A 26,485-nucleotide genomic window follows, 5' to 3' on the forward strand; every position below is an offset into this window, starting at 1 on the left:
CCTGAAAATTGTTGAAGAAAGCTACCCATTTCTGTCCAAAGTGCACTTTAAAAAACAGAGGTCAAATCAATTTAGCTCAGGGCGACTGCAACTGTACATATAGGTTATCCTCTGAATCCAGTACTGACAGGAGTGAACAGAATACAAAACAAGCATGATCAGGTTGTTGCATGGAAATATTTCTATTTTTGCTGAGCTAACTACTACTTAATGTAATGCAACCTTTAAAAGTGTGTATGACATCCAAAATTATTAAAATAGTATGCTCCACAAACAAGGTAATATGGATGAACATTCATTATAGCATTATGCATGCTAGAGAGAGGAGTTTATTAGTAGCAAAAGAATAGGAACTTAAGTTCATTTTGAACCCCTGGTCTGATGGGTCTTAGGTAGTGTTTTAAGGGTTCGATGGTAATGAACACTCCAAAGCAACATATTACTTCTCCCTGATATGCAGCAAGGAAATCTCCTTGCATGGACTGTGTACTTAAAACTGTCCAGGGAGCCTCCCAAAACCCATTAGGGAATGGCTACACTTTGCCTAGCTTCCTTCCCCTCATATCTTCCTCTGTCCCATGTAACAAAAACTGAAGGCTCACCTCAGGGAAGTGAGGTCCATCCAACTGTCTCCCCTATTTGTCTCCATTTCCCAAACTGATATTTCTACTACATTTTAATGTCTATTCCAGGGGTCAGCAACCTTTCAGAAGTGGTGTGCCGAGTCTTCATTTATTCACTCTAATTTAAGGTTTTGTGTGCCAGTCATACATTTTAACGTTTTTAGAAGGTGTCTTTCTCTAAGTCTATAATATATAACTAAACTATTGTTGTACGTAAAGTAAATAAGGTTTTTAAAATGTTTAAGAAGTTTCATTTAAAATTAAAATGCAGAGCCCCCCAAACCGATGGCCAGGACCTGGGCAGTGTGAGTGGTGCCACTGAAAATCAGCTCACGTGCCGCCTTCGGCATGCGTGCCATAGGTTGCCTACCCCGGTCTAGTCCATACAAGAAGAAGAGTTATTTTATAGGACAAGAACTCAGGGGAAAGAGATCAGAATTCTACCTGAGATTTATATGCACTCACCATGAATAAAATATAAAAGGGAATAGTTTACAAAGGAAGCAAGCTAGTCAACCTAGAAATCAATGTACAGACAATAGAATGGACTGTGCATACCAGTGGTGGGTTAGTATATTCTATGTCATTGAATATAACCCCAAACACATACAATCTCAGGTCTAGTTGGCAAGCCTAGATAATGAGTAATTCATTCCCAAATGCTGAATTTTGACATTTTTCAAGACCATTTTCAGAATTTCTAGTACGGTGCCTTGCAATGGACATATATTTGCTCTTAGTTTGAGACCGGCCTTTTCAAAATCACAGCCTCACACTCCACAGGATCGGCAGAGATACAGATTCAATTGCCGAGTGATGTAACAATTAAACAGTTGTCTGTGGCTTACTACAAACACAGCAGAGACCCAAGCTCTTCCTTAAGGTAGGCACTGGAACAAGTGAAGCAAGGAAAACAGGTGAGGGGGCATAGAGTCCAGAGGCTGGACTGGAGAAAGATAAAGGAAGATAAGTGGCAGGGAGGTTCACGGAACTGTCATCCTTCAGGGACAAGCATCTCAAAACTGACCAGCTTAACAGCTGCACTATGCTCCTTGATAAGTTCCATCCTCCACTTTTTTTGGTTGTATTGCTGTTCTACTGTGTTCCTTCTGTAACATGTCATAGTTTCATGTTTGGATTTATAAATACACAACCCAGGCTTGCTCCTTTCTATAACTCCATTGAAGTGTTTGTATCAAAGCAACAGAAGCAAAAATACATAAAGCTGTGCAGCTTGTTTATGAGCTCCCAGGAGCATTATTTAACCCATGTTACTTAGTGACCCCTTTTGGAAATCCCTTATTTCTCAAGCTAACAAAACAAAAGCTACATGACAAATACTTGTTAGAAAGTATGTAATTTCCCCCACCTTTTACAATGCATTCAGCTGAGATGACATTTTAATTTAGCATACTAATTCTACATCCATAGTAAATGACTCTCTCAATTAGCTAATAATACATTACAATATGCATTCAGTGACTACATGCAATTTAAAAAAAAATTCCACTGGCACTAGAAATACACAAACAACTTTTTTTTTCCCCAGGGGGCCAGAAGTGACCCAACAGGCACGATGCTCATTGCTGGACTTGGGAGACAGACATTTTACTTTTGGCACTTCCGCGTTTAACTTACATTGAGTAAAAGAGAGCAAATCAGTCAGGAGGCCAGTGATGCAGCAACATGCTCAGAAGTGGGGGAGAAGAGAGAATTGCAAGCAAGTTTAAAATCACAGATTAGGAATTCCCACTCCTTGCTTTCCATCCTTCTCCTGATAGCAGAAGTTCTTCAGATGGTAGCTGAAAACAGTAAGAGAGCCTACAGCATTGGAGCATGCTAAGGAAACAGCATACTCCACAATCCCTAGATTTAAAGAAAAAGAGAGCAGTACTTTGAAAGTCAGAGTGGTGGGTTTACTCAAGAGAACTGTCTCCTTCCTGTTTATTAGAAGCAGGTATCTGGCTCTTCCCTTGCTGCTTTGCCCCACATATACTAGTCTCTTTCTCAGGACTCCACCCTCAGAGATGCTGCATAAGCTTCACTGACCTGCTGTACCTCTCTTTTCACAGACTGTGCTCCAGAACCCTGAATCTCCATGGCTTCTGCAAAGTAGTCATTGTATGCGTTCTCAGATCAGCTGGATTTCCTCTTTCCACTCCCAATGGCATTTTTAGCCTCTCTGCTTCATTTCCTGGCCTCACCCTTAGCTCCAACTGATCCTCACCTCATAAATGCTAATTAGGGCCCAATTTTCAAGATGTTGAGCAACTCCAAGTCAGCTCCTCTGAAGGTTAGGCCTTAAACTTTGAGAAATGTTTGAAATTAAAGATTCTCCTCCAACACCGCTAAGTAGCAGTAGGAATTAATAGCTATATGAAGAGCGTAAATAAATCTTATTTTGCACCAGAGTTCCCAGTATATGGGATGACGACATGCCTGACACATTATTCTGTTTCTAGTAGCTGAGTTTCTATTTTCCAACTCCATTTGCATTCTTAGCTCTAATGCTTGTTTGAGATTTTCTATGGAGTCCACACAGTTGAGAAGACCTATTTATTGCAGCTGCCTGATGTTTAAAGTAATCTTAGGGCATGAAATTCAGTCTATAATGAAAATTAAGATTAAAATATGGCCAAGTAAATATCTCAAGTGACTATTAAAGGGGAGCTGATAGTAACTAACATTTTCCATTATTGTGACGTATTCCCTGATAAACTCTCAAACCTCTTTTCAAGTGTGCCGCAGGCCTTTGAGGTTTGGCAGGGAGAACACCCTCCAGTTACAGGAGTAATTCCATGAAATTACATTCAGCTTCTCCTAACAAAAATCACCATTGCTGTTAAAAATCACTATACCATCTTCTCTAGCTTGCTCAGGAATATTTTGGCAATATGGCAAAACAACAACACACAAACGTTTAAAGTGCTGCTCTCTCACTGGTCAGAGCGGCAGGGGTGACAGCAGAAGCTGCCACCACTGTGGTACTAAGAACATGTGAGCACAGCCAGAAAAGCTTGGAGAGTGGCGGAGAGTTGGGCTCATGTGCTCCCCAGACACAGCACATGGCCCCAACGGGCCATTTCCTCCTCTGGCGACTGCCTCCATGCTGACTCTGCCTGGCAACTAATGATGCTGTCTCTATGGCGGACTCTGCCCGCCAACTAGTGATGGTATTTCTGTCCCTCTTCTGCAGCAAAGGGGAGCTGCAGGGGGCAGCGCCTGCAGCAGACAGAGCTGGCAGCATGGGTCTCTCCTCCTCAGGTCGCAATGGGGAGGTTCTTGGGCCACAGACGGCCCATGAGCCGGGACTTTGAGACCCCTGATTTATATAATTGATATTACCACCAGGGGTGCCGGAAGAGGTGGGGGTCAGGGGGCCATGGCCCCATTACTTTTCACTAGCTGTAAGGGTGAGCAACGGGGGAGAGGAGCCAGTGGGGTCTGGGGGGGGAGGGGAGGAGAGACAATGCGGGAGCAAGGCCTCAGGGGAATGGGCAGTGCAGGGACCGGGTCTAGAGGGAAGGGACAGGGCAGGGGCGGGGCCTCGGGGGGGAAGGGATGGGTCCATGGTTCCCCACTTTTAGGGAGCTTCCACAGCTCCTGATTTACCACTGTTATACAATTGCAACAAATATTGTACAAAGTATGTCAGGTAAGATGTCAATGGAAAAGTTATAATTTGCTGAATAGGATTATCCTCTTTATATGCATGTATCATCTTTGTATCTAAAGTTATGAATACTGGCCATGAATTAGTATCTTATATATGAGTTGTATTCCTGAGTAACACCCACCAGATACAATTTACATTGGTGCCAGACAGCTGTGTGTTGATGGCCCATCAAGGACACTTAACTCTCACAACAGGCCCTAGAAGAAACACATCCCACCCAGACAGCTCTTCCTGCGGACACCTCAGTCTCTGAGGGACCAACGTCCACCCCTGTGAGTCAAAGGATGTAAGCACATGAGATATGCTTATGTGACCCTGGACTCCATCTTGGAACAGTAATTTTCCAGGTACCTGGTCTGCAAACTTTGTTCGAGACAGTAAAATTCAATGCACATGGCAAAGGACATAAAAAAGGGCCCCTAAAACATCTCCATTTTGTCTTTATTTCTTGCTTCATTTCTCTGGACTAGCTTTCTAGCAAGGAAGCTTTGAACAAAGACTGATGACCCCCAATATATTTGAGTAATTACAGGGAGAGGCTTTTGCAAGCTAGCAGTTTATTCTATCACTGCTATGATCCTGATCTATGCACATTGAATAATCTCCTGTTTGTATATGATGTATTAACCATTTATAACTCTCTTCTTTTTAGTTACTAAAGGATTGGCAGTGGTGTGATTACTGGGTAGTATCTGATTTATATATTGACCTGGCTAAATGGCTGATCCCTTGGGATTAGAAGGACCCTATATTTGATTAAATTGGTTTTCAGTAACCACTCATCAGAGTCTAGTGTCTGGGTGGTGAGCCAAGAGCTGGAATGCCTAAGACGACAGCATTTTTGGCTTCTTGTTAACCAGTGTGGTGAGAAAGAAGTTCACTTTTGTTACTGGTTTGGTGTAATCGAATGATAGAATAACCACCAGTTTGGGGGTGAGTCTGCCCTATTTCTCAGCAGTTTGCCCTGAATTTGGTATTCTCAGCTGTGACCCACTGAGACACGGTGACAAAAGGTTTATAATGAATTATAGTTCTGGAATAGTCTACAATGTGCTGCTGCAAAAAGAGCTGACTGACATTGGCACTATCCAATTCAACCATAAACAGACCTTTTTCAGAAGAGAGAGAAAGAGAAAGAGAGATTAGTTCCAATCTATTCCAGGCATTCCATAATATTATTTAAATAGGCTTTTCTGTAAAATGTAGCATGAAGAGAATACATGATTCTCTGGTGTGGTGTCAAGGTTGATTGGCACCTGCTTAGGATGACCTACATGACAAACTTTTAGCTTAGACATTCATGTAATGTAGCCAAACCCCTTCCCAAAATAAACAAAACAAACCCCTTAGTTTGACACCATGTCTATCCATAGTCTCTCTCTCTTGCCAAATTAAGTAGAACTGGCTGGGGTGGGGGTGAGGGGCTGCTATGCACTACCAAGACAAGATAAGGAAAGTCATTTTTCATTAGCACTTCCCACCTTCTTGCATTTTAGTGCATTTGTAATCCTATTTTACTTCTTATTTGCTCCCTTTCATACCTTGCCCCAATGATGAGCAAAGGGGCCTAATTCTTAACAGCAACCTCTCAGATATGTTCAGTATTTTACAGAGCATTGCGTCTATACCAATAATCATCAGTACCAAGAACTTCATTTTTATTTTTCCACAATTAAAAGTCTATACAAATATTTAACTTTAAAAAAAAGACTCCTACTGTAAAGGGAGAATTTATCTATCTGGTAAGTATATTTAGTGCTCCATCCCATTAAGAGCTGAGTACCATCAAATACCACTACAGTCATTGGGAGAGGAGGGCCAATTAGCACCTTAGCACCTCATTGAGCCTTCTAGGACTGATTTCCTGTTTCCTGGTGGGGTAACTTAAATTCAAAATACTTTTTAGATTTCCAGTTTGCTCTGTCTCAATGTGAATTATGGCACCAACCTACAAAGGAAGCTGACAAGAGATCTGTTTCTGCCAGAGCCATCTGTTTCTACTTACTAAGCAACACAGACAAGAAAAACCTGTTTGTGCGCCACAATGCTCCCTATTTACAATGCAAAAATACACACTTTAGTGTAGACAAGGCCTTAAATTCACGGAAGAGTTTTGTCGACAAAAGGCTTTTGTCGAAAAAACAGTGAATGCGTACACACTGCGACGCAACTTTTGGCAGCAAAAATGCCTTGTTTTGGTGACAAAATAAAACCACTCCGACAAGAGACAAGGCTTTTTACACAAATTTTTTGTCAACACAGTGCCAGTGTAGATATCACACTTGATTTCATTGCTTTAATTGACCTCCAGGAGGTGTCCCACAATGCCCATCCTGACCGCACTGGTCAGCAGTTTGAACTGCACTGCCCTGCAGCCAGGTAAACAACCAACCACCCCTCCCCCTTAAAAGCCTCGGGAAATTTTGAAATTCCATTTCCTCTTGGCTCAGAATGGAGAGGTCTCATTGCCTCTTCCCAGGTGACCATGGTGGCTTATCGCAGCAAATGCTCTCCCATTTTCCCGCTTGGAACTGATGGATCTGCTTAGTATATGGGGAGAGGAGGCTGTGCAGTCCCAGGTGCACTTGAGCTGTTGGAATTTTGATACCTACGGGCAGGTTTCACGAGGCTTGTGCGAAAAGGCTATGATCGGGACATGCTGCTGTGCAGAGCAAAGATAAAGGAGCTGAGGTAGGTGTACCATAAGACGAGGGAGGCAAACTGTCGCTCTGGTGTTGCACCTAAGATCTGCCGGTTCTATAAGGAGCTGGATGCTATTCTCAGTGGTGATCCACCTCCACCGCCAAGAACCCCGTGGATACTTTGGCAAGCCTGGAGGTGGCAGAAAGAGGACTCAACCGGGAGGACGAAGTCATTGATGAAGAGGTGGAGTTAGACAATGATGTGGAACTCCCTTCGGGGTCGCCCGGTGGGGCAGGCAGCCAGGAACAGTTCACCACTCCAGAGGTGTCTAGCCAGTCTCAGCAGTTGCCCTCTGGCGAGCAAGAAGCAGGAGACGAGATGTCTGGTAAGTGGCTGTGGTTTGTGTAGTGGGGAGGTAGGTTCAGGGTACAGAAATGTACGAGCTTGGCTGTGTTTCTGTGAGCTAGACATTTCCTTGTATAGCTAATCAGTACGACTGAACAGGGTGTTGATGCATGCAGAGATCTCACAGGAAACTTTCCCGCGCCATTTGACAATTAATTGTGGCACACAGGCGAGCAGCATAGGGACCAGGGCAGAAGCCACAAACATGTAGTAGATGTAATCTTGCTTATCTGCTTACCTTCAGCACTGAGATATCTGCCACAATGACCGCCGCCTGTGGAAAAGTGTGGGAGAATTTTAGATTTTCCCCCCCTAGTTGGCTGCACCGCAACCCTTGCAGAGTGCTCTCTTCCCCATGTAGAGCGCCTCTTCCCCCCCACCCCTGCCCGCCCCCCAAGCCAACACTCATCATACTTTGGGTGTTCATCGAGATGCGTGCTTGCCAAGGGTCAGTCAGAAGTGATTATTATGTTAGCAGAGGTGTATTTTACTGAAATGTTTCAATACTGTGTGTGAATTTAACAATCACGCTTTTGTGCATTGTTCCTTGTGCTTCAGCAGATGTGGCCTTGAGGAACACCCCACACAATGGCCGAGCATCTCCGCCAGATAAGAAAGCACCCAAGATGGAGCAAAGACGACATACTCTGGGAGATACTGCACTTCTCCAATGCAGAGAAAAGAGAATGCAAGGAATGGAGGGAAGCCAAAAGGCAGGACAGAAAAGAAAATCAGGAGTTTGTTAAGGACTCTACTGAGTGGATAATTAAAGTCATGAAGGAGCAAATAGAGATTCTGAAGTGGTTAATAATGCTGTAGACTGAGCAGATGCATGCCCACCCTCCCCTGCAGCACATTCAGAACTCTTTTCTGTGCCGCCACCCCAACTACACCTGCACAGTCCTTTCCACTTTCCGGGACTTCTCACTTTCCCCTGTACTCCAAACAACTTTCAAAATGATAGCTGGACCTACACACAGCTCTGAAAGTCTGCCCTTCCCTGGTACCTCCTTTCCCACCAAGCATCTTTGTGTTTGTGGTACAATAAAAGCAAAGTTTTTGAATGGTAACTCATCACTTGCATCTGAAGAAGTGAGGTTCTTACCCACGAAAGCTTATGCTCCCAATACTTCTGTTAGTCTCAAAGGTGCCACAGGACCCTCTGTCATCTTTATTTGTTTCCTACAAAATTGAGACAGCAGGCACTACCAATACATACACAGGCAGTTTAATCATTTGGTTACTGGACTATAAGGTCCCAAATTTCACCACTGCTTCATGAAAACTACATGTAATGTAACACTGCAGCACCAATCACAGAGAATACATTACTGGGTCTCACTTTCAAAGTGTTGCCTCAAAGCCTCCCGGATTCAAATTGCCCTTCTCTGGGCCCCTCTAATAGCCTTGGTATCTGGCTGCTCAAAATCAAAGACCAAAAGTGGTCTGCCTCAACACTCCACCCCTGAGCAAACCTTTCACCCTTAGCTTCATAAAGATTATGCAACGTACAACATGCAGCTGTGACCATGGAAATATTATCATCATTGAGGTCTAACCTGCCATAAAAGCACCACGTGCTTTTAATCTGCCAAAGGCACATTCCACTGCCATCCTGCACACACTCAGCCTGTTGCTTAGAGTCATAGAATATCAGGGTTGGAAGGGACCTCAGGAGATTATCTAGTCCAACCCCCCGCTCAAAGCAGTACCAATCCTAACTAAATCCCAAATGGCCCCCTCAAGGACTGAACTCACAACCCTGGGTTTAGCAGGCCAATGCTCAAACCACAGAACTATCCCTCCTTACTGCTGTCCAAGTTTCCCATGTAAGTTTCATGAGCCATGACTGTAAGGGGTATGCCAGGTCTCCCTGGATCACTATGGGCATTTCAACATCCTCCCACTGTAATCTTCTGGTCTGGAAAGAAAGTCCCTGCTTGTACCTTTCTATACTGGCCGGTGTTCCTGAAGATGCGTGCTTTCCTGACCACCCACGTTGATGTCAGTGAAATGCCCATGGTGATCCACAAGTACCTGCAACACCATGGAGAAGTACCCCTTCCTATTGATGTACTCCATTGCAAGGTGGTCTGGTGCCAAAATTGGAATGTGTACACCATCTATCACATCTATACCACAGTTAGAGAAACCCATTTCTGCAAAGCTGTCTTTCACGCATATTTCCCAGAGTCACAGTCCTTTGTAGCAGGATGCAATTAATTGCCTTGCACACTTGCATTAACATGGCCGCAATGGTCAACTTACTGACTCTAAATTGATTCGCAACCAACCAGTAGTAGTCTGGAGTCGCCAGCTTCCACACAGTGATTGCCACGCGCTTCTCTACCGATAGTGCAGCTCTTATTCTGGTGTCCTTGCATCGTAGTATTGGGGCGAGCTCTGCACACAGTTCTAGGAAGCTGGCTTTCCACATCTGAAAATTCTGTAGCCACTGCTCATCATCCCAGACCTGCATGATGATACGATCCCACCATTCAGTACTTGTTTCCCAAGCCCAAAAGCAATGGTCCACCATCTGCAGTTGTTCCGTGAATGCCAAAAGCAATCTAAAGTTGCTCCTATCCATATTACACATCATATCAGGCAACTGGGAGTCTTCTTCAGTTAGGAACTTCGTGATTAACTGCACTGCCATCCGTGATATCTTAATGACAGCATAGGAGAGCAGTGCAGGATCCATCTGTGGCACTACACCCCATATTCTTCATAGAGATTGTTATGATATGAATATGGCATAACTAAGATATGTTTTATGCAAGATAGGTCATGTGAGATCATTGGAAAAGTTATGATTTACTGAATGTGATTATCTTATTTGTATGCATGTATCATTTCTGTATCTGAAGTTAGGACTATTGACTATGTATCAATTGCAAAAGTGTTTGCACCTGGGAAACGCCCACCAGACAAAATGCAATCAGTCAATAAATCATTAGGGAGAACAATAGATCTTTGAAGATGCTAATCTCCCACCTTCCTGAAAACTTCCTGGGATGCTGCTTTGACACTGCAGGGTCATGTGATCATGTCATCTGGTACTGGACACCATCTTGGACTACTAGTATTTTTCACTTGTATGGGATGGGGATCAAACTAGAAAACAAAGGATTCCCACCATATGTAAATCCTATTTAGGGCTGGAGAGTGAGTTAATCAGGCTCGGATCTTCACTGAATCCCCATTCAAGATGCCTGCTAAAAACACCTAAGACTGAACTGGGGAAGAACTAGAACCAGGCTAGAAGGTGTCTGGCCTCTGAAAGGAATATTTGGAATTCTAAGCTGCAAGCAAAAGAAGTTTGTCTTCAAGAATCTCTGCAACCTGCTTAAAACAACATTTTGGGTAAGAAATTACTACTTGTAGCCAGTTTCTTTAGTGTATTAAGCTTAGTTTGCGTATTTGCTTTATTTTATTTATTAATCTACTTTGATCTATTTGCTATCACTTAAAATCTATCCTTTGTAGGTAATAAACTTGTTTTCTAAAACCCAGTTTGTGCAATTCATAACTGGTGTAGGGGGACAAAAAGCTTTTCATATCTTCCTCCACATTGAGGGAGGGGGCAATTTTCATGAGCTTACGCTGTACAGATTTCTGTGCAGCGCAAGACAATACCATTTTGGGTGTGCTCTTGAGTCCTGGGCAATCCCCCAGCTGAGTCTTCCCCCACAGAGCTGATTTCAGTGCCTGTGTCTTTTTGTAGCTGGGTGTGGCCCTACCTATGTGTGTGCTAGAAAAGGCTTGAGGGCCTGGCACAGCAGGACAGAGTGAGGGAACCCAGGTTGATAGAATGTGCGGGCTTAGTGGGACTCCCATTATATCAGGTGGCACCCCGGAAAGTGGGGGGCAACTCTTCACACCATCCCTTCTCACAAAGATGCCAGAGTGCACAGCATACAAGGGCCAATGAAAAATGCCACGAAAGAAAGCTGGAAGCCCATGAAATGCTGGGACAGAACACATTTCATCATGGGACATTGAGCCTAGTCCCAAGATGCGCCGTGATCCACTCCTCCTTCCCACAAGACCTAGCGGCAAAAGGTGTTGAGCTGGACTGTGGGATAGGTACCTACAGTGCATTGCTCACACTATCAAGAATAGTGCCCCAACTGTGGACATGCTCTGCTGACAAAGAGAGCGAGTGCGAAGATGCAATAGCAATTTTATTATAGCGCTTTTTGAGTGTCGATATGACTTTGGTCGACAAAACTCTGTCTGTAGAGACAAGGCCTAAGACAAGCTTATCATCCAGATACTCAGTTATATTACATTTTGTTCACTTGTCATTTCAGATTATAGATCAAGGGTGAAATTCATTGAGGTGTAGACAGCAACTGAAAGGCTCCTGATTACCACTTGAGTCTCGCTGTCTGAGTATATGGGGGAGGCAAACATGGACAGACCTGCTGTGCCGGCGAAGAGGGGAGGTCCTCTGGGCCCAGTTAGTGCTAAGGGAAATGTGGAGAGATCACTGGATCCATGACCGCATGATTTCAGTGTCTGAGAATCCCACACACAATGTATGAAAGAGCTGAAGCTACTATTCCAATCCATAAATGCTGAGGATGTGTATTTCATGCCCGCCTGCAGGTTTGAGGGGTCAGGGGACCACACACTGGGGCAGCGAGTTTTATCTTCACCAGTTTTTAATGCAGCTCGCCATGCAAAATTGAATTTCTCTGGCTTTGTACAGCCTAACTAGCAATAAACTGGAAAAAGGAATATTCATAATTTTTTCATTAATAGAAAGATTTAGCATGTATCACTACAGATTTTCACATATCAGAATGATTACATCTTCCTTTCACTTAGTCTGACATAAATGAGTCAGTAAGTATGAAGATCTAATTAAACAGTAATTTTTTAAAGAAAAAATGTAAAAGCTTCAGTTGAGCAAAGCTCCCCTAAGGCTGTTCTTTAGAGGACCATAAGCACTTCCTTTTAGATTTTTTTCAGGTTCAGCAAAGCACTGTGACTTACATGAAATGATATTTTTAGCTCCATTGCATGGGAAACTAAACAGTGGTCAAACTTGCTATATTTTCATAATCTTTTCTGATGAAACAGATTAGCAGTAGCATTACAGAGCATCTTCAATATGAAAGTAATGTAATTTACATATGCATGGATAGTAAAATTGTACGTAGAAAAAAGTTTTTTACATTTCATTTTATATTTCAAGCAGCAGGTTAGAGCAATACTTTGAACAACACAGCAGCAGCAATTCTCTAATACTGAGAATAATAATTAAAGCAATAAATATTTAAAATACCTTTTCAGGTCTCTATTTTCTTGTAGCACAAAACAAAACTGCCTATTTTCTGTGAAATCCTAGGCCTTGATCCTACAAAGACTTATGCATATGATAAATAATAAGAAGGGCTGGTCCCATTAACTTCAAAGGGACTAGTCGTGTGCTTAAAATTATACATGTGTGTTAACCTTTGGAGATAGGGCCTTAGAGAACCACTCTCTTGGATTTAGGTACTAGTTCCTCAAATTCTGAGATTTCTCACCCTTCCCTTCTCAACAGAACAATTCCAAATTTTTAAATGGCACATAATTTGTAGTTTTACAATGAGTCCCCATTTTATATCTTCTATTGAGATCACTTTAGGGCTGTAGAAATACCTGACAGCTAAGTAAATCATAGCAGTTTACTAAAAACATGATTTGACGTAATTAAAAAAATAAGGAGGAAATCAGTTACTTCTATTACATATTAGAGACAGAATTTTATAAGTGTGTGTGTGTGCGCGCGTGCGCTTACGTATGTGTATACATATGGCTAAGTTAAACAAACGAATGACTTCCTTTTCTCATTTGTCTCTGCCATTCAGGGTAGCAGTGATTGAGAACCAATGCAGCAGCATAGGATTCATTTTTTTCTATCGGCTGAAAGTAGTTTTCTGTCAAACTTATTTCAGAATACATTAGCCCAGTGCTGCTGAGCAATTTTATAGAAGAAACTCAATGTCTTCCCACTCTCCACCACCCAGTTCATGGAATGGGTGCTGCTCCACCGTCTGCCTGATATTATTGAATACATCCTCCCAGTGGAGCAGGCAGGATTTCGCCCGAAGAGGAACTGCTGTGACCAAGTAGATTAGCTTACCAGCCACACTGAGGTAGGATTCCAATGTAAGTTGAAGACAGGAATTACCCTTGTTGATCTGTCCTCGGCATACGACACTGTCTGGAGTCAGGGCCTCCTCCTCAAGGTCTCCAGTGTCATTCACTGTCGGCAAACAATCTGCCTCCTGGTGGCAATGACTGGGGACCTCCGCTTTAAGGTACACCTTAATGGCCAGATCAGTAGACCAAGAACTCTTAACTCAGGCATCCCTAAGGCTATGTCCTGGCCCCAGTACTTTTTAATATATACACTGTAGATATATCAGCGATGGAGTCAAGGAAATTCATGTATGCGGATGATATTGCCCTGGCTGTTCAGCATACAAACCTCCATACCATAAGCTGCACCCTAACCCGAGATCTTAGCACAATGGCTGATTATTTTGAATGCTGGAAACTTAGGCCTAATCCAAAAAACAAACAAACAAACAAACAAAAAAAAACCATGGTAACTGCTTTCCATCTGAACAATAAAATGGCTAATACCAAACATGATGCGCAGTTCTGCGGTGAGAGCGTTAGCCACGAAGCAAATCCAAAGTATCTTGGCGTAACACTGGACCGGAGTCTGACCTTTCGACAACATCTCGAGAACACCCATGATAAGGTCAGGTCTCGTGTCGCGCTTATCAGAAAATTGGCCAGAACGTCATGACCCCCAGTTTGAGAACCCCTGTACTAGAACATGGCCAACAAGGGAACTGCACGCACGCGTTCTCTCTCTCTCTCTCTCTCTCTCTCTCTCTCACACACACACACACACACACACTTTAATTTTGCACTTTCAAGTCTTTCAGAGAACTGGTCATGCATGAACTTGTCTCTCTCACCACAGAAGTTGATCCAATAAAAGATTACCACACCCAAGTCTCCTTTTCCCTAAGAATAAGACCGTTTTTGCACAACACTTATCAACTGACACTCCCCCCCCCACAGGAATGCAATTACAATGAAGGCAGCACTGTTTTGCTGATATCAAGATCTAGAATACTTCATTTTCAGTAGTTTTTCCAATAGCAACTCAATTTTAAGAAGCAATTACCATTAATGCAATTATCTGAGTGTGCTCCCTAATGGTTTTCAAATGTGTGTCACTGAGATAACGCAATACCTTCTTTAAAGTGACTACAAGCTAATGAAAGTTGAACATGCTGAAGATATGTTCTGAAGAATGCATTTAGTGAGTATTCAATAGTAAAGCAATAGTGGGCTCCGATATATAACTTAACAAAGAGTGTAACCCACATAGCAAAGTATAAAATTAAATATAACATGGTGGCACTATAGCCTGGAGTCACTGATTTCATCCACAAGTTGAGTAATTTTTAATGCCAGCAGCATGTTACATGTGGTGTTCTCAGCCAGTTGTTGCAATATTAAATAAAGGAAAATAGAGTAGAGTACTCACCTGAAGAAAGAAGAAGCTATCGGCTGTAAGAAAAGGGAAAAAAAGAGAGAGGTTAAAAAGTTGTCACTTGTTCTCCATTTTCAAAACTTTATTATTTTATAATGACAGAGCTAGAAAGTTGTCCAACACAAGGCTCTATCTCGGATTTTAAAACTTTATGGCCCAAAACATCAGCTTATTTGTATTGTAGTAGTGCCAAGAAACAGCAATCAGAAATAGGGCCCCATTGTGCAGACCAATGAACAAACGTAGTAAAATACAGTCCCTGACCCACAGAGATTATAATGTAAATTAAAAGAAGACATAACAAGTAGGTGCAGCAAACAGAGGGAATTGTGGGATGGAGAATGAGGATATCTGACTAGCTGTGTGTAAAAGGAGCAGAATCAATTCTTTTTATATATAAATAAGGAAAGAGAGGAAGCGATATCAGTAATACAGCCTACTTCATGCAAAATGCCTATTCTTAAAACATCTTTAGTTGCTAAAGAGCCAGTATCTGTCCTATGCATCCCCAGAGAAAACAAGTGTGTGCTGTTTGGACATGGAGAGGAAGCTTCCAAATCTATGCTTGTGAATTATTTAAGTTTCTACATTACATATTTATACAGGGCAGGAACAAGATTTTGCCTGTAAATGTTTGTGACTTTCGCACACACAAATTTAGGATTAACTGGTTGCAGTCTGATTTCTCTGTATGCCAAGTAGTAGTACCAATGAAGATGTCAAAAATGTCCATCTAGTAAGAGGATTACATCTCCTCTGACTGGCCCTTTTCTTCTTGTGAAGGAATGCTGAAAGGAGCAATTCATACAGCACCTGGCTCCAAGGTGTCTCACACATACCCAGGGATCTCCTTTTTCATGTAACAGCAATACACAATCTAAAAGTTTTTCCTGTCTTCAGTCAATTGAATACAGCTGGCACTGAACCCTCCTCTTCTCTGTAGCCTCTTTTAGTGCCTGGTTAAGGAGCTCTATGAAATACTTCTTGAACAATAGAGAAATTTACCATAATCTAGTTCACATTCAACTAACTGAGGTTAGAAAATAGAGCACAAAAAGGGGGCAGAAGGCAGAACCACAAGGGAGATGAATCCGGAGCAACAGAAATGTTTGCCAGTTTATCAGAGCTACACTTTATTCCAAGAGATCCAGAAGCAATTTATCTATTCCTGGTGGGTGAATTAGAAGGTGAGTAAGTAGTCTGCAGAATACTGCTTTATACAATCATTACTGCAGCTGATTTTATTGCACATCAAAAAGAAATGGAAGTAACTACCGGTAATTCTGTAATAATTCTGCATTATAAAGATTAACAGGCCACAAATCCTTCAAATAGCCCACTGAATTCAATAAACCTAATTATTTTTCCTGTACATTCTGCACAATACCATTCTGCCCTTGCATTTGCCCTCTTTTCTTACTATGCTCTTAACTTCTGCCACCTCACTAAATCTTTCAGCCACTATCTTCCAATTTGTGAATGTGACCTACCAGCATAAATAAGTAGAGACAATTTTGCTCCCATAACTATTTGCACTCACAATTTAAACTAACTATATAGCTGGTCAAAATTTTTCAAATGAAATATTTGAATGAAATGTTGAAAATGGTCTTTATTCAAAAGCAAAAAATTTTTAATTAAAATTATGACTTCACAAAAAAAAATATTTTTGCAAATAAACTACCTCCTTCCCCCACCCCCCCCAAAAAAACCTACTGAAATTTAACCAATTAAATTAACTTTAAAAAAAAACAGCTTCTTATTTTTTCCAATATTCCAAAATATTTCCATAACCATTTCAATAAAAAAATTAAACAAAATTATTCAAGAAATCTAAAAAAGGTCCACTTTGAACTTAAGATGATTTCAAATGTTTCTGCAAAATGTTTTTTATTTTTCAAATCGACTCTACCTAAATTGTACATGCAAATAGTTACAGGTGCCAAGCTACCCAGCTTACTGTTACCAAGTGTTTTGAGTATGGCTGTGCTGAAGAAGTGATGAATGCTCTTTGAAATCATTACAGTGTTATTGTAGCAGTGTTGGTCCCCGGATATTAGACAGACAAGGCGGGTGAGGTAATATGTTATATTGGATCGAGAGGCAGGCTTTCAAGTTTACACAGAGCTCTACTGCAGGTCAAAAGCTTGTCTCTCTCACCAACAGAAGTTGGTCCAATAAAAGAGATTACTAACACCACTTCTAACTACCTCAACTGTAATAATAGACAAGGTGGGTGAGGCAAAGCTTGATTGGGACACACTCTGTGTAACAGCTAAGTATTAATTAGTTTCATACAGGAAGTGGGTTAAGGCAAGTAAGTGTTTAAGACCTGCAGCATGTGTTTGCAGGCCTAAAATACATCATATTTAAACATTTATTAAAGAGAATCAAACTGAGCTAAAATAGTCCATGTATAGCATACTGTTTAGAAAAGGGTTACTAAGTACATGAATATGAAAGTCACGGTCCCATATTCTTCCCTTCTCTAAGGCAGGGGGGGAGGGGGGAGAGAATACCAGTAGCAACTAATCGGGAGAGCACAGGCAGAGCAGCAGCATGATTTCCACATCTCATCTCTTCCAAAGAAGCCCCTCTGCCTGCATCCCTGAAGTCACAGATTCTCAGATGCACAGCACAGAACTTGAAGACCAGGGGCAAGGCTGGAGCAAAAAGGGTCCATAAGCCACCTTTGCACCTTCCCATCCTGGGCTGCTCCGGGGACTGGAGAGCCCCAGTGTAACTTACACAACCCTGGGGTCCTGTCAAAATTAGAGCAGCATCCTCAGGCTGCCATTTGGGCCACAGTGTTGCCGCTTTGTCTCATTCCCAAGACCCCTGCACTCAAGCCCTGTTTCCAGCACACTCTATGCCAAGGCTGGTGAGGAGGCAGTATCACATGGGCAGCGAGTCGCATAGGCTGGGGGAGGTTTTGCCTCCCCAAACAGCCAGGTGTGACCCTGCCCCCTGCCGTGATTGCTCCCTGCGATAACGTGTGGCTCCAGTTTCCAAGTGCTCCGCTGGGGCTGGGACTGTGCACCTTCCCGTGCTCAGGAGGTGGGAAGGCTGGGGCCACGCCGCCACCTGCCTTCCCCAGCTGGCGGTTCACGTGCTGCCAGGACCAGCTCCAGGGTTTTTGTCACCCCAAGCGGCGGAAAAATAAAAAAAATTAAAAAAATAAAACCTGCGATCGCAATTGCGATCGGCGACACTCCGGCTGCAGCTCCACCGCACCGCTTTCTTCTTCGGCGGTAATTCGGTGGCAGGTGCTTCCCTCCGAGAGGGACCCACCTCCGAATTGCCACCGAACAGCCCAACGTGCCACCCCAAGCACCTGCTTGCTGGGCTGGTGCCTGGAGCCTGCCCTGCGTGCTGCCCATGCACATGGGACCATTATGACAATTCTGTTTGACTTCCTGCATAACACAGGTAATAGAACTTAACCCAGTTATTACTACATCACCAGTCCTCCTCTACTTCCGGAGATTTCCCCCGCCAAAGGTAATACAGTACTAAACTTGTCCACATTATCTTCCATGGTTTCTTGCCTTCTATGGACATTCAAAGATCAGCAGTGAGTTTTCTAGGTATGTTAGGACATATGGGGGCTTAGAGACTCAGATTTCCCTACACCGCCCCCCGAATTTCCCCACACCGCCCCCCAAATTTCCCCAACCCCCTCCACCCTCCATTACATGCACTGTTGCTAATTTAGTCAGTTGGAAATTTGAATTGAAATTGAAACATTAATACACACTTTAGAAGCATATACAGTGTATGAGCAAATACTTGTACCTGAGAAAGCATAATGGGTTTGAAAAGTATGAACAAAGACTAGCTTCTTCATACAGCTGTTATTTATGACAATGTTGGCGCATTTGTTTTGACTATATTGGCCTACCTAACAATTTCTAATTATTATTTGTAAGCAAGGTCTGAATGAGCTCTCCCCTGACAGCTAGTGATGAGCCAAGTGAATGGGTGAAAAGGCTTCAGGACCAGACTGTATTTACATGAACATACCTACTCTGCCTAGGTATCCAGCAGACAGTGATCAATTTTGGCTGGTGCTGGGTTACAAATCACTTGAGTATTAAATGTGGCGGTCATGAAATGTTGTTATCCTTATTGTATGAGTAAAGGGCAACAGAACTGTACTTAGCCTACCTGAATGAGGGTGTCTCCCTCAGTGCTTAATTTGTGCTAGGACTAGCCAAGGCTGAGCCCCGGCACCTCTAGGCTTGGCAGTTCATAGCCCTGGGACCTCTGGGCTTGACACATCAGTTATGAAAAGAACAAACTTGCTTGAGCCCCGGCACCTCTTTCATTACAAATTAAGCACTGGGCACCCTCAACTGAACTGCACTCCCTAAGCAGGAGGTTTGGATGCCATATCCTAGTGAAACGAGAGAGGGTGGGGCACAGGTGTTTTGCGTGGTGGAGTGGGCTCTGCCTAAGAGAAACAGGCACTATTTGACCTGCCCCTCTCTTCTGTTTAGAGATAGATCTGATTAGGCTCCATAGAGAGTCTTTTGGTTTGTTAAGTGGCCTCTAGCACTGAAATCACTGATAATCAGGTTTAAGTGCTTGGACCTGCTGTGGGACAGTGTTTCTGTGGAAGAGACAACCCAGACTGCATTAGCAGCGAGGTTCCCCCACTGAGAGGTGAAATAACAGAGCTGGATGAAACCTCAAGAGACCGACTCTCACAGGTCACACTGGCAGCAGAAGGTGATGGTGCAGGGCCATTGTGGACAGAGCAGTGGAATGAACGGTGGCACAACAGCGACCAGATCATTTGTTTGTTGGACTATGTTTTACTGACTTCACTCCAGAATACTGTATTTTTGACTGGGAAACATAAATATACGTTTCCGAGTAGGCCAAGATTTTTAAAATGCATTATTTGCCAAGGTCGTTCCCTCACATTATCGCTATCTCAAGAGGTCATTATCTTGGGGAGTTTCTGTACTAAACTTTATTACAACAATTCATTTTTATGTAAGAATGGCCATATTGGGTCAGACCAATGGTCCATCTACCCCAGTATCCTGTCTTCCAACAGTGGCCAATGCCAGGTGCTTCAGAGGGAATGAACAGAACAGAGAATCATCCAGTGATCCATCCCATGTCATTCACTCCCAGCTTCTGGAAAACAGAGGCTAGTACCACTCAGAGCATGGTGTTGCATCCCTACCCATCCTGGCTAATAGTCATTGATGGACCTAGCCTCCATGAACTAACTTAGTTCTTTTTGAACCCTGTTATTATTTTGGCCTTCACAGAATCCCTGGAAATATGTTCCACAGGTGACTGTGCATTGTGTGAAGAAATACTTCCTTTGGTTTGTTTTAAACTTGCTATCTATTAATTTCATTGGGGAACCCCTGTTTCTTGGGTTAAGTGAAGAGGTAAATAACAGTTCCTTACTCATTTTCTCCACACCAGTCAGGATTTCCTAGGCCTCTATTGTATCACCTCTTAATCGTCTCTTTTCCAAGCTGAAAAATCTCAGTCTTTTTAATTTCTTCTCGTATGCAATCTGTACCATACCCCTAATCATTTTTGTTGCCCTTCTCTGTACCTTTTCCAATTCCAATATATCTTTTTTGAGATGGGGTGACCAGAACTGCACGCAGTATTCAAGATGTGAGCATATCATGGATTTATATAATAAAAGTGGCAGAGCTTGGTTTGCCAGACTGATCAGCCAAGCCAATACTAACAACCTACATGAAAAGGCTGCAAAACACCATGCCTCTGGACTGCATCAACATGCAGAAAGGCTTAAGCCAGTCGCTGTCAAAGCCAATTTTAGAAGAACTTAATGAGGCTGTTAAGAATGTTGGAGACACAACTCAGTTTATGTGAACCAACATGGCTGTTGCATCACACTTTCTATTTAAACAAGAGATACTACACACTACAGACTGGAGGCTAGTGTTAAGAGCATTGTCACTTCTTCAGAACCAGTGTCCAACTTCAGGATAAACAAGACTGGCAAGTGCTTGCTATCTTTCCGCAAAAAATTCAGCTGACTGTCTCGAAGCATGTGGTGCAACAGTTGAAAAAGTGAAGAACTCTCTCACCACATTCAAAAAATGTGCATACGTGGCTGATGAATGCACCAATGCAAATAGGCATCAAGTATTAAGTCATTGCATATGTTATCTTGATGTCCGTGGTAGGCCAGTAGATGCATTCTAAATGTGAGGTTATAGAAAACACATCAGCTGCATCTGTGACATCTTAGAAGAGTTAAATGCTTGTAAATTGAACCACAAACAGATGGATGCTTGTGCATTTGATGGAGCTACAAACTTCTCTGGAAGACATAGTGGAGTACAAGCTTTGCTCACAGAAAAGCGTAACCCTAATCTCTCCTATACACACTACAGACGCCATCTACTCCAGCTAGCGCTAGTACAAGCTACAGAATCTTCAAAAGACATTAAAAAGCCATACATTATATTGCTTTGTTATACTCTTTTCAGTAAGAGTCCAAAAGGACTGAACATCTTGGAAACAAATAGAAGATACACTGGGACTGAAGTTCAAATTAGTCCACCCTGGGAAAATGTGCTGGCTTTCTCATGAGCAATTCTTGGCAGGGCTGGCTCCAGGGTTTTGGCCGCCCCAAGCAGCCAAAACAAAACAAAAAACAAAACAAAAACAAAAAAGCTGCGGCCGCGATCGCAATCTGCGGCAGCAATTCGGCGGGAGGTCCTTCGCTCCGAGCCGGAGTGAGGGACCGTCCGCCGAATTGCCGCCGAATACCTGGACCTGCCGCCCCTCTCCCAAGCGGCCGCCCCAAGCACCTGCTTGAGAAGCTGGTGCCTGGAGCCAGCCCTGATTCTTGGCTGTTTTAAAATTACTGCAACAGTTACTACTGGCTTTGGAAAGTATCAGTTTTTACTATGGTGCCATACAGCCCACCTTCGCCCTCACGGTCTCAACACTCGTTGGCCCTCAGCCCTCCTGTACAGTCAAACTCTCCCTCTCCCCCCTCCTACCCTCCCATTATCAATTCCTGGGTAAAACACTGCTTCCCAGTCTACAGGGATCAACCTTTCCCCCACTCAACAGAAAGATCTGAAGGAAACTATTAGAGTTTCCTGACTCCTACACAGGTGTTTCCTGCTTGGGGGATATGACATGACTTATGGTCAGTGAGATTACCATACTTTATAAGAGTGAATTTTATTCTAGTGCAAAGAACTGTGTGGAGCCTCTACGGGGTGGAATTTCATTCTTAAATAATGCTAAGTTCCAATAAGAGATTTAGTATTCAAAAAGATAAATATTAACACCCTTAATGTTTTAATCTGGAATCACACAAACAAGACAGCTATTTTGTATTTTAAAGTCCAAAAATGTTTAACAGGTAATTTCTTGAGATTAATACAAAAACTCTAACACACATTTCATTTTCTTCTCTAAAACATCTTACAAGAAACATTTATTAATTTAATGTATGATTAAAAATTATTGAAGACTTAGTCTTCTTTATATTCTTACCACAAGACATTTTTAATGAATTAACACATTAATTAGCACATATTAAAAAAACTCCAAAAAAAACCCAGGTTTAGATATTCCTTAAGAGACAAACTGATCATCTTGGGTTATACTCACCAACTCTTGCCAACTTCAAAACTGACCACTCATTATACCAAAGCACTCTTTGAGCTTCTGGTCTTACATATCATGGTTAGACATGTTGCCAGTAGAATGCTTTTTAAACAAAAAGCAAGAAAATAAGAGTCAACCAGTTAAAAATATAATAATGAACATTTTGTGCCATGCCAGTGGTCATTCACATATTTCATTCTGACCACTCAAATATGCACTAATTTTTCAATTTCTGAAAAAGTGAAAATTATAAACTGTAATGATGATTTTGTGTGTAATGATTTATCACTAAATATGGCATTTAATCTAATGTTTATATTCAGGCATTATTTTCCAACGTTTCTTGAAAAATATGACATCCTTATTTTAGTCTAGCTGAAAATACGCCATTAATTATTTTGACATGTTTTCTTCTGATACTATTCAATTACTGAAAATGACAAACATCTTTCTGGAAACAAATATATATACTGAGTTATGAGGCAAAAGAAAATGAAACAATTTTAAAAGTCTAGGCCATACATGAAGGTATGAATCCGCTATAGCTAAAATGAATGGCTAAGCAAAGCATATGAGGCATAACAGCTTTTTTGCTGTAGGAAAACCAACTTATATCCCAGCTCACTGAACAATTTCGAGTAAAGTTTGTAATGTTATTACATTATATAAAATTTATACATGCACAAATTATTATGTCTCTTTAAAATTAAGAAATAGCACATATGTACTGTTAGCTAAAATGTAATACAAGTTTCTATTATTTATGAAAGAATTCTATCCTTATAAGCTCAGACCGTAAGAGATTTTGAAGGATTTCATGAGAATAAAAACAAACAATTACAAAGTATCAAAGAGCTATAACTTTCAAACGTTGTACCATAACTATAGTAATAGTGCATATTCAGCAATACAGTCAGTATTAACTATGTAATAAATTCTCCTCTCAGTGTCCCTATTGTTACATTCAGATGTTGATTCTCTTCGATAAATGATTCCAAGTATCACTACTTCGGTGTGGGGTTTGGGTTTTTTTAATTGTTTTTTTTACTCTGAGTTAATCATATCAAGTAGTATATACAAGTACAGTTTCCTGAAAAGTATTTTAGGTGAGCAGTAATACTTTATGGCTGAATTATCTTCAATGAGCAGAGAATGCCGAACATTTCCCATTGTTGGCTCAAAATAAGAGGAATAGATCTCATGCAACGCTGATTTCACTGTTTACTGTTATAACACTCTACCAGTGGCCAATTCCATTTTGATTCCGGGTGGTTACAGAAATGATGAAAAAGAAATATAATCAAACCGTATTTCTGAATGATCTCTTGGGACTCAGATCCTCTCAGATGTACACTGACCATGCCAAGTCCCACAGTTTCACTGTTTACCTCCCAGGCACTGGCAAAGCTGCTATTTTCTGTTAAGTCTAATAATCCATGACAGGATAAAAGTATGTCATGACCAATGTGAAACAGGAAAAGAATCATCCCTACCAAGAGCCCAAATCTACATTCCTTGTACAATTCACATTCTCACCAGGCTCGGTGGGTTGTTTGCAAAGAACACAACTGGGACCAAAACAACATCCAAACCTTCCTCCACTTCCCTGGAAATCAGAAAAGAGAAATGCCCCAAGAGCCTCTGTCATGTTGGCAGGCCCCACTTGTTTCTTACCTTTTGACCATTTGCTATGGATTCACAATAGAACAGATGCAGACAACTTAGATCAGATGCAGGCACATACCTGGTAATCAACACTGTGCCTGAATTTAGTTGTATATGTTTGTTTACTGTTGACATTGCTTAACTCATTTACATATATCTTGATGATAGCTAATTTAAAGATTTTGGGATTGATTTTTTTAAAATGTAGCCTAGACACAATTGTGGCTCATCCAAGCTTACATTTGTCCCTTCAAGGATACTGTCAAGCACTTTTTCCCCACCAGAAAGTCAATGATTTAAATCTGCTGAGAAGGAATCAACGCCCGTGTAAAGATTACAAGAAGTTGTTTGAAACCCTAAATATGCTTCAGACAAGTAATTATGGAGAATGAATTAGTTATCCACACAGTCATTAAGAAACCTCCACATTTGCATGAAAGAAATGAAATCACTACCAGACAAAAAGGTCAGACTCCTAGGTCATAATAGAGGTAGTTGACTACCCTGTTAATTATCCTTAAGCTATCCTCAGAAGTTGGTTGCAAGCATCAGTGAATAGCTAGAGCTCCAGAATTCCAACTTTCAGTCTCTTTTAGCTAGAAATTGAGACTTTCAAAATAAGTCATCCTGATGAGAATCATTAGTTTCACAATATAGCACTAAAACTACATTCTAATTTATTTAGACTAACATCAAGACAGAGTCACAAATTTACCGGGGGGGGGGGGGGGGAGGAGGGGAGGGAACCTCCACAATTTCAGAGGAAAAAACCTGATCAACCACTTCACATCTAGTGATTTCCAGGTACATTTCCCCCCTTTCATGACTGTCACTTGTCTTCAAAGCATGATTGTAGCATCCTACCATCCAGAGGACAAAGTATTCTTCTCCTTGGAAAAACGTAAAACAAGGCATCATCTCTGTATGTAATGCAGCCACCTTTCCACTTCCATTTTGCCACGACTTCAGGATTTGGCCATGTTACTACCATTTACTGGATTCAGGAGATTTCCTACCACACAGCAATGACCCAAAGCATAAATTTCCACTATACCGACGCACAATGCTGTCCTATCACATGGCACTATAAATCATTCTGTGTCATGCACAAACGCAGAGAACAATAGTTGATGTTGGTCTAGCAAGCTGATTTAATTTGGGCTCTTTGGAATTGCTGCAGAAGCAGCCACCTGAATCACAAAGACAACAACAATCTACACTGGCTTGTGAAAGAACTGGATTTGGTCATTTTTCTAACATCTGTGCCTGAATGACACATACTGGATGCAGTACAGATGGCTAGCAAAGTCATCTGCAATTTATAGTTGCTGTGGTTCTCACTGCAGATCCATAAACTGGAACAGGAATTGTCATAACTAAAAAACTGCTCTCAGCATCCCTACCTTTAGTTTTCTGGAACATCCTGCATAAAACAAAATCTCAGTACAACATCTCATTCAGACTCTCAGAGTGTTCTCTGGGAATAGGTAAGTTTTTACTATAACCAATTTACAGAAGGATGGTACCCAGTATACATATAAGAGGCTTGCAACTGGCTGTTTGGCTCAATCAAATGTCAGATAGCAGTAGACTGTAAGGCAAGAGTATGTAAAAACAATATATTAAAGGCTTTTTTTGTTTTTAGGAATTTAAAACCTTACCTAGCATGGGTGGGGCAACAAACCAGATCTGATATTTGTGACCTTGTTAACACAGAACACTCTTAGTACCTATTCAGGGAAGGCTTCAGCCAGGGTCCATGGAACCTCACACAAGGGCCCCAATTTATTTCTCCTAGGACCCAGAAAGTTTAGATCCATGAAGGATGCCCAACAATCAGAGGGCTGTGCTCATCATAACCCCAAAAAACATAGCCAGGATAGGGATCCAGGAGAACCTGTGCACAGCAGCTTCTATGATATACCAATGCCTCAAAACGTTTTTCTCCTAGCTGAATCTGGTGTCCTTTGCTTTTAGATGTCCAGCTACAGTAGCTTTCTGTGAGGCTGACTGCCAGCACAGAGAAGAGAAAATATTTGTACTCCACCCCATATGCCCATCTATTCAGCTCTGTTGGTCAGTCATGCTAGAAGAGGAAGGCGAGTTTGCCTGTGGTGGTGGGATTGGTACTCCTGCTCTGCCTGAGGACTTCTGATGGTGCCCAACATAGGGAGAAAGATTAGGGTTTAATTCACCTTAATGGCACCCTGGAAGAGGAGGGGGAGAATGCTCTACTGCCTGACTCACAGGCCTCACGTTCCACTGAAG

The 26,485-nt window shown here is 42.0% G+C and overlaps 1 protein-coding gene across 3 annotated transcripts in view; it reads right to left on the reverse strand.

Moving 5' to 3' along the window:
• Nucleotides 1-26,485, reverse strand: part of PTPRE (protein tyrosine phosphatase receptor type E) — a 243,335-nt gene that overhangs the window by 173,127 nt on the left and 43,723 nt on the right. For 2 of the 3 annotated variants that reach the window (XM_042856720.2, XM_008169760.4), the window contains exon 2: nucleotides 14,915-14,937. In XM_042856720.2, the coding sequence (XP_042712654.2) occupies nucleotides 14,915-14,937 (23 nt within the window). Of the gene's footprint in view, nucleotides 1-7,585; nucleotides 7,622-14,914; nucleotides 14,938-26,485 lie in introns of all 3 variants that reach the window. The other variant, XM_042856719.2, reaches the window with a different exon arrangement.

This window comes from Chrysemys picta, chromosome 7 (genome assembly GCF_011386835.1).
Source record: "Chrysemys picta bellii isolate R12L10 chromosome 7, ASM1138683v2, whole genome shotgun sequence".
Taxonomy (NCBI): domain Eukaryota; kingdom Metazoa; phylum Chordata; order Testudines; family Emydidae; genus Chrysemys; species Chrysemys picta.